Source organism: Nothoprocta perdicaria, unplaced genomic scaffold (assembly GCF_003342845.1).
Source record: "Nothoprocta perdicaria isolate Ctin4 unplaced genomic scaffold, notPer1 scaffold_60, whole genome shotgun sequence".
Lineage (NCBI taxonomy): Eukaryota > Metazoa > Chordata > Aves > Tinamiformes > Tinamidae > Nothoprocta > Nothoprocta perdicaria.
The window spans coordinates 1611749-1620059 of NW_020455866.1; the positions used below are offsets into that span (position 1 = coordinate 1611749).

At 39.5% G+C, this 8311-nt stretch overlaps 1 protein-coding gene across 1 annotated transcript; it reads left to right on the plus strand.

The window, feature by feature from the left end:
• The first annotated feature begins 7 nt into the window (after positions 1-7).
• Positions 8-4098, plus strand: FABP5 (fatty acid binding protein 5). The gene is made up of 4 exons (XM_026049658.1): positions 8-68; positions 2535-2707; positions 3590-3694; positions 3839-4098. Exons 1-4 carry the CDS (start codon positions 56-58, stop codon positions 3887-3889), a joined length of 342 nt encoding a protein of 113 aa, XP_025905443.1. The 5' UTR covers positions 8-55; the 3' UTR covers positions 3890-4098.
• The last annotated feature ends 4213 nt before the right edge of the window (positions 4099-8311 follow it).

An 8311-nucleotide genomic window follows, 5' to 3' on the forward strand; every position in this document is an offset into this window, starting at 1 on the left:
GGACGCCTTCCTGGGCAAGTGGTGCCTCGTCTCCAGCGAGGGCTTCGAGGACTACATGAAGGAGCTGGGTGAGGAGGAGGAGGAGGCGGCGGCGGGTGCGCGGCCGCGGCTCTGCCCAAGCTCCGCGGCGCGGGCAGCTGCGCCCCGACGGGCGCTGGTTCCAGGGGGGCGGATCGTGGGTCTCCGTGCCGCAGATGGGGATGAACCAGAGCTGGCTGAACTGAGAGCCACCTGCATTGCCAGGATGCAGTGATTTTTTTATATTTTTTATATTTTTTATATTTTTTATATTTTTTATATTTTTTATATTTTTTATATTTTTTATATTTTTTATATTTTTTATATTTTTTATATTTTTATACTTTATATATTTTATTTTTATTTTTATTTTTATTTTTATTTTTATTTTTATTTTTTATTATTTTTTATTTATTATTTTATTTTTTATTTATTTCTATGTGCCCTTTGTTGTGAGGGGCTGGTCCTGTCTCGCTATCCCCACTGCCAGGTCACAACTCATTTTGTACCCTTGAGTTACTCTCAAAGGACTACATGGATGCGAGGAGCCTAKTCTGAAAGCCCAGGTTCTGCTCTTCCCCCTGAGCATCCTGCCAACAGRCCACAGAAACCTTGTAGTGTCTGCATGTAGTTCAGTGAATCTTGAGTTATTCTCTGTGCTTTGCTTGCTCTGGAGAGCTATGTTAGCCTCTCARAAGGTGGGCAGTGATGTCTTGAATCTCCTTGTAGGGGGTGGAGCAAGGGCCTCAGSTCTCACATTCTTCATGTAGAGCACAAAAGCCATTGCTGCACTCAGGGTCTGCAGATGGTGGTGGCTGTAATGCCCTTTGCAAGAGGTGTATGTGTATGTGTTAGGTGAGATCTGAGGATGCCTTCCAGAACGAGCCCTTGGTGCGGGACGGGTGAGACTGCAGGTTCGTCCTGGTTCATCCCTGTGTCGGTGCCACCTTGCCCACGTCTGATGAGCCAGGATGAGGCACATGCCCAGGCTGCGATCTCAAAGTAGAAATTATGAACTGCAGCCACTGAGCCCCTCCCATGCGTAGGCAGCAGCTGAAAGCTTATTGCCTTCTGTTTTTTTTTTTTTATTTTTTAGATCTCAATCTTAAAGCTTTTTTAATTTACAATTACAATTTGGACTACTGAGTTTATCTCAAGTCATACTTCAGAAGCCAGTCCTTTACTACATCTCACCCTTGCTGGCTACCTATACAAATCTCTGCCTTTGATCCTAGAGAGATGCACTGCAAGTGAGGTTCTGCAGATCCTGCTCAGTCTGCATAGAAGAATATTTACTTTGAATTTTACTATTTTGAATTTTACTATTTGCTRTATGTGGAAAAATGCACAGCTTAGGGAAAAAAAACATATGGCTCTTGTCTGTTTAGTTGGACTCCAAGGTGTAGCTGATGAAATAACCCACTGAATACTCTGTGCTGGGCACCAGCAGAGGCAGGAGGAGTTGCCATGACAATTTTCATTTCTAGTCAGAAAACCTGTATTGAGGAGGATTGATTTTTGATCCGGATGTTTTTTTCTCGTTTATGTCCCTGATTAAATTGTTATCTTTATGTTGTGGAGTCAGCCCTCACCAAAATGACCTATCCTCTCCAGGGGAACACTATATGCAACAGTGTTTTCTAACTGCACCAGCTGCAGGGCACAGATATTCACTTACTTGGTGGCACTTTCTGCTCCATTTGATTGCTTATATGTTCTTGGTTCTATGTTTCTATCAGTTTGGTGAATTCCAGCTTGCTGCCCATACACCTCCTTATTCATCTTCATCTATGAGATCAAAGACTCCAGAAAAGCACTTGGGAAGTGCYCACAGGGCCTAAGTCGGGCGGCTCTTTTCTAATGAAGGATTTTGAAGATCATCTCTGTAGATGACACTATCACTGTGCTCATTTTTGAGTTGTGTTGTGAAGGTCCTTGCGTATGCGTGTGCACTGAGAACGCTTTTGCTGGCAGGAAGAAACTCATTTGGAATTCCTTACCTTGTTTACAGGATGGAGGGATGAGATTTAAAAAACAGGGTATTTAAAAGTCTGTGTAGAACTAAGGAGTGGAAGAACTAAGGATATCTGGAGTAAGTTGAAATAAATATGCAGGTGGATTCATCTGTCAGCTAAGACTTGTCTGCAGAAACTTTAAAGCATTCAGAAGTCAAAGGGAAACATATTAGTTGAGATTTTTGTTTGTTTATTTGTTTTGTCCAAGTATTGTTTATTTGTATTTTTTGTAGAAATACGGTGCTGAATTTTGATAGAGCTACTAGTCCTCTAGAGGGCAAAATAGATTTAACTTTAGTTCCCTGAGGAGCTAACAATAACCCTGCCAAAAAGCTTTTTTTCCTCTCCTTCCTCATCAATGGATAATTAAAAATATCCTCTTTCTTTGTGGCTCCTGAGCTTTAGTTCTCAAGTGCCTAATTAAATGGAAATTAGATTTTTGAATTCTTGTGTTGACCTTGGACTTTAACTGACTGTGATATTGTTTCTCTTGCTTTGCAGGTGTGGGTATGGCCATGAGAAAAATGGGAAGTATGGCCAAACCGGATGTTTACATTATTAAGGATGGAGATACATTCACTGTAAAAACAGAAAGCACCTTCAAAACCTCACAGTTTAGCTTTAAGCTTGGTGAGAAATTTGAGGAAAATACGTTAGATGGCCGAAAAACTCAGGTCAGTACATGGATGTTCTCCTGAGTAACCCAGTCCTTTGGGGGATTCACAGACAAAGATAACATTGTTTAAAAAAAAAAGTTTTGATGTTCATATTAGCCATGATTTGTTTGATAGACAGCTGCCATGACAAGTCTCATTGAAATAGATTTTTTTTCTGTATTAAGCAGTCTGCCAAGAGGGAAAATGCTGATGCTAATAATATAAGCATTGTGCTGATAAAACTAACAGGTCTCTAAATCCATGTGAAAGGCCAAATGCCAGTTTATCTGAAGTCAATGGAAAAATCCCATTGATGTTTAATCAGAGGCAGCCCTACTGTAAACCTTACTGCTCATTCCCTCATATTTGCATAACAAGAGAGTCTGGTTGAGTGTGCATTTGAATCACAGCCCCTAATCTCCAGCTTTATAAGGCAAGGAGCTTTTCCTTGCCTCCCATAGGGAGAATGTTCATGTCAGAGGAGGTTAAACACCAAGAAACCCTCAGATACGTCTCTTTTCACCTTCTTGTTTGAGAGCTTTCTGTGTAGCATTCTCCTCTTTTGGTCACACACTGGCAACTCATCTGTTATTGCAAGATCAGATAAATGGGGCACAAAAGCTCAAAGCCCATGTACAAAGAGACGAATAGAGAACATGGTCTGCTCTTGTTAATTGAAATTGTGCATGCTGTCAAAGGYTCATCTGGGCTTGTGCCAGAGCGGTGACTGAACATGCAGTGAGATAATGTAAGAACAGGATCAATGACTTTGTGGAAGTCAATGGCAAAATATTTATTAAGTGAGCTGAGGTGGGAATTTTTCCTTTGAAATAAGGTACTAGAAAGCAGCCTTTATCAAGTGCCATTGGTAAAATATTAACGTTTTGGTTCTTTTTTCAGACCCTTGTCAGCTTAAAAGATGATGGGTCATTGATTCAGGAACAGGAGTGGGATGGCAAGAAGACCATAATAACACGGAAACTAGTGGATGGACAATTGGTGGTGGTGAGTCCAGCTTTGCTTTCTGTTCACTGAATGCAGCTAGCTGGTATCCTGACATGTARCATTTAAGAGATTTTTAGCTGTAGCCACTTTTTTTTCATATTCTACATTGATGAAAATTAATGAATTTGCTTCTATGTCTTCTAGGAATGTGACATGAATGGTGTCAAGTGTGTTAGAGTCTACCAGAAAGCATGAGGACAGGTCTTCATATTCACTAAGAACTTGCTACAAACAACTCAGTTCAGTGGACAGAGCTCCTTTACACTCCATTTTCTTCCTTATCCCTGTTTTCTAGTATTTCAATGGACTGAGTATCTGTGTGCAATCCTTTTTAAAAGCAGTGATGTAACTATTATGTAACTATTCTGATCTATTGAGGCTATTAAATAAAATTTTCAAATATACAAAGTGGAAATGTTGTTACTATAAGGTGAGCTTTTAGAAAAACTCAGTTTGGTTTCAGGCTGTACTGGGTTCAGTTCAAGATAGCCTGATATCTTCTCACTAATAGTAAGGAATGGTTAATAGCAAACTGAAGACTGACCAAACATTCCATACTTTACTGATAAAGTAGTAAACTCTGAAATAGAAAATCTACTCAGAGTTCCATCTCTGGAGCTGTTCCTGTCTTGCAGACTACAAAGTAAATGGACCTGGGTGGGAATAGATAAGAGAAGCTTGTTTTAAGTTTAAGCAAAGGAATGTATTTTCAGGGATAGATYTGGTTTCTTTTTCATATTTCAAATCCAGAAGTTTCTTTCCTGAAAAAAATATATGTACTAGTGAAACAATTGGTAGGGTTAACTTAAACATATAAGTGCTATGGTGCTTTGCTGAAAGGAAGCTTTATTTTGAGAACACTTCTTGTTTCTTAGCAAGATTCTTATTTCCTATCTAGTAACATTCTGAAGACTCTTCAACAAAATCTATTGAAATGTTGCCCAAAATCTAGAAGCCTATTTTTTAATTGGGCTAGAACTGGAGWTTATAAGCTTTAAAGGGCCATAATAAGTACCAGTGTGATGACTAGTGATTTTACATTAGTTGGGAAATGAAGCCTATAGCACTACAAGTCACAGAATGGTTGAGATTGGAAGTCACCTCTGGAGATCGCGAAGTCCAATCTGCTCRAGCAGTGTGATGCAGAGCATGTTGCACAGGAGTGTATCCAGATGGGTTTTGAAGGAGACTTTACAACCTCTCTGGGCAACCTGTTCCAGTGCTCTGTTACCCTCACAGTAAATAAGCTTTTCCTCAAATCCAGATGGAACCTTCTATGTTCCAGTTTATGACCATTTTCTCTTGTCCTTTTGCTGTGCCCAGCAAAAATAGTCTGGCTCTGTCTTGACACCTTCCCTTCAGATACTTGCATACACAGATAAAATCCCCTTTCAGTCTTTGGGCCCAAACAGGCCCAGTTCTCTTGGACTCTCMTCATAAGAGTGATGTTCCAGTCCCYTAATCATCTCTGTAGTCCTACACTGGACTCTCTCCAGCAGCTCCATGCCCCTCTAYACTGGGGAGCTCAGAACTGGACATAGCRTTCCAGATATGGCCTCACYAGGGCTGAGTAGATTCACCTCCCTCAATCTGCTGGAAACATTCTTCCTAATGCACCCCAGGACACCACTGGCCTTCTGGATGTTCCTTTCTCCAGCGTATGGGATTCCTGAGGGGTGGCCGTTGCAGTAAAGATTGAAGCACAGAAGGCATTGAGTAATTCTGACTTCTCTGTACCTTTTATCACCAGGATGCCCAACCCATCCAGGAGCAGGCCCATATTTTCCCTAGTCTCTCTTTTGTTACTCAGGTATTTCAAGAAGTCCTTCTTCTTAACATCCCTTGGCAGATTTAATTATGAATGTGCCTTAGCCTTATTCCATCCTTATGTACCCTGATAATAGTAACAGTGCTATATCCCTCCCAAGTGGCTTGCCTTGGGAGTTTTGCCTCCTGCTTGGAGTTTTGCCAGGAATTCGTTGCTCATCCATTCAGGTCTCTTGCCTCATTTGCTTGACTTCTTACTGATRAGAATGCATGGGACTTGGCTGGAGGATATTAAGGGTGGTTGAAGACCTCCATGAGAATCAGGATCTGGGATTGTGAGGCTAYTTGCAGCTGCCTGTRGAAGGCCTCATCCACTTCCTCCTCCTGATCAGGTGGCCTGTAKCAAGCACCCACCACAGAGGATCAGCCTGCCCTTTAATCCTTACCTGTAAGCTCTCAGCTCACTCTTCATCCTCCCCTAGGCAGAGCTTGGTACATTCTAATTGCTCTCCTTTCTGTCCTGTCTTTCCTAAAAAACACATAGCCATCCATGATGGCATTCCTGTCATGTGAGCCATCCCGCCATGCCTCTAATTGCTATGAGATTCTTCCAAAGAGATGCCAGATAGATAAAATACAAGGTTCAAGTGAAGTTCTGTCATACCAGACAAAGAAGCCTTTGCTGCTACTTGTGATGCTCCATGTAAATATCATATTCAACTCTCTTCAGTGGAGGTGAGAAGTCTATTTTACATATTCATCTTTTCAGATAAAGTAAATTTTCCTGTAACTTTGGATCATTTATCTACTTCATAATTTCCTGAGTATTTATGAATCATGCCTTCTGTCACCTTCACCTGAAGACATTTATACATGAAACATCTTTCTTACAATCTTTTCTACATATTCCCTTTAAAATCTTCCCTGCCCCCTAACTTCTTCTTTATGTGTTTATGTTTATAAAGTTATGAACTTTATATCGTTTTTATTTTGTGTTTTCTTCCTCATGTAATGGGAACACTGAAGGTACTCCAGTATAGAATACAAAAGAAAAGTTTTTTTTTGTTATTAGTGAAGAAAATCTCCCATAGACACAACAGAARTAGAAAGCAATTTGATCTGAAAAGGAATTTGTTTTACAATCAGAAATACACTAAACAGTAGCAGGATGATGGATGCAGTAATCCATCATATAATACAAAAAAGCCTGCCACCCTTCCAAAAGAAACAGAACATTACTTCTTTAAGTGGTGCATTATACCCTCTTTGGGATCACTAGTCTATCACTCACCGCTGCCTGTTTATTCTTCTGATACTGTGTAGTGTTAACTGTTTATCTTTCATTTGGATGGAAAAAGCATCCAATGTCTTTTATAGGACATCCGTTTTTGATTACAATGTGGTCATTTCTGGTCAAGCAAAAGGCATAAGAATATCTTTTTAAAGTGATTTCCTATGGGAAAAAAAAGCTTATAAAATCTGTGTTTGTGTATATGTGTGTGCACGCGTATTTCCCCCTATTAATTTTTTGAACATGCTCTCTGACTACAGCCACATCTGAAGCAGAGGCTAGAAGTCCCTAAGATCATCATTCTTCTAAAAGTGACATGAAAAGTTGCCTGATAAAGGAGATAGGCCATTGAAGTAGCCTGGTGATAAACAGGCTGCACTTGGAAGTCTCACTTTGTTTGACATTGAATGGAGGAAAAACATTATAAGCACTCTTGGCAAACATAAAAAGTTGTCTTAGATACCACATTTCAACAGGAAACTGCAGTCCTTTAGAAGTAAATCTCCAAAACTGCTTAGGCTCACATGTTTATTTGCTTTATTTTGAACTTTAGCATATGTTGCTGGTGACTTCTGTGTAAGTGTATTGTGAGCCGGAACCATMATATATAAAATCTATTGTACTAGATTAAACCACATAGTTAAAAGGACACTTATTTTATACCACCAAAGGCCAAGATTTATAGAGCTCAAGGCTGGAATATATAATTTCTATCCAAATTGTTTCTGTGCATAAGCCAAAAGGCTTTTTTTTTTTTTATGCTTTAAAAAGACTGTAAGCAAACTGTTTTTGTCCATGCTAAAATAACTAATTTTCTTGAAAACGGAATAACTCACTGCTCTCTGTATCACATAAGATGACTGAAAATAAGAGCTCTTAGTGAAGCGAAAAAGATGAAATTAGGTATTATCCAGGCATGTGGTCCCTCTAAGACAAAAATAAACTATGTTGCATAGTTGCACAGAAACTGCARATAATGTTTGCTAAAAGACAAGGTGTCCTATTCCACCGGACCTTAYGTTCATTTTAAGTAATGAAGTGTTTCCAGTTCATATCTTTATATCTCATTTTCTTCACAAATTGCTGGTTTCAAATTATTTATTTGCAAATTCTTCTGTAGTAGGCTTTTGCTTTTTGTTTCTGGTAGGRAAAGAAGGGAAGGGAGGAAAAAGAGGTTATTTAGCAATTTATATCTGACATTCTACTACATTAGGGAAATCTCATACCCAGGCTTTCCAGGAACACCAACGAAAAGCCACTGTGCTTGGGGAAAGCATAGTGGATCTATACAATGTTGAGACTATCAAARATTTTCCTGTTATGGTTTGGTTATATGATTTATTTCAAAGTTGTTATCCGACTCTGCATGTACTCTTTACAGTTAATACTGCCCCTTCCTCTTCCTGTCTCCTCCCTACCTCACATATGCACTTTAGATCAAAGCTTTTTTTTTTTTTTTTTTTAAAAACCAAAATAAATGATAGGAAATCTCTCCATTTTTTGAGGTTATTATCTCACTGTTAGCTGTCAGATGTCATAAGGAAAAAGAGTAATGATCA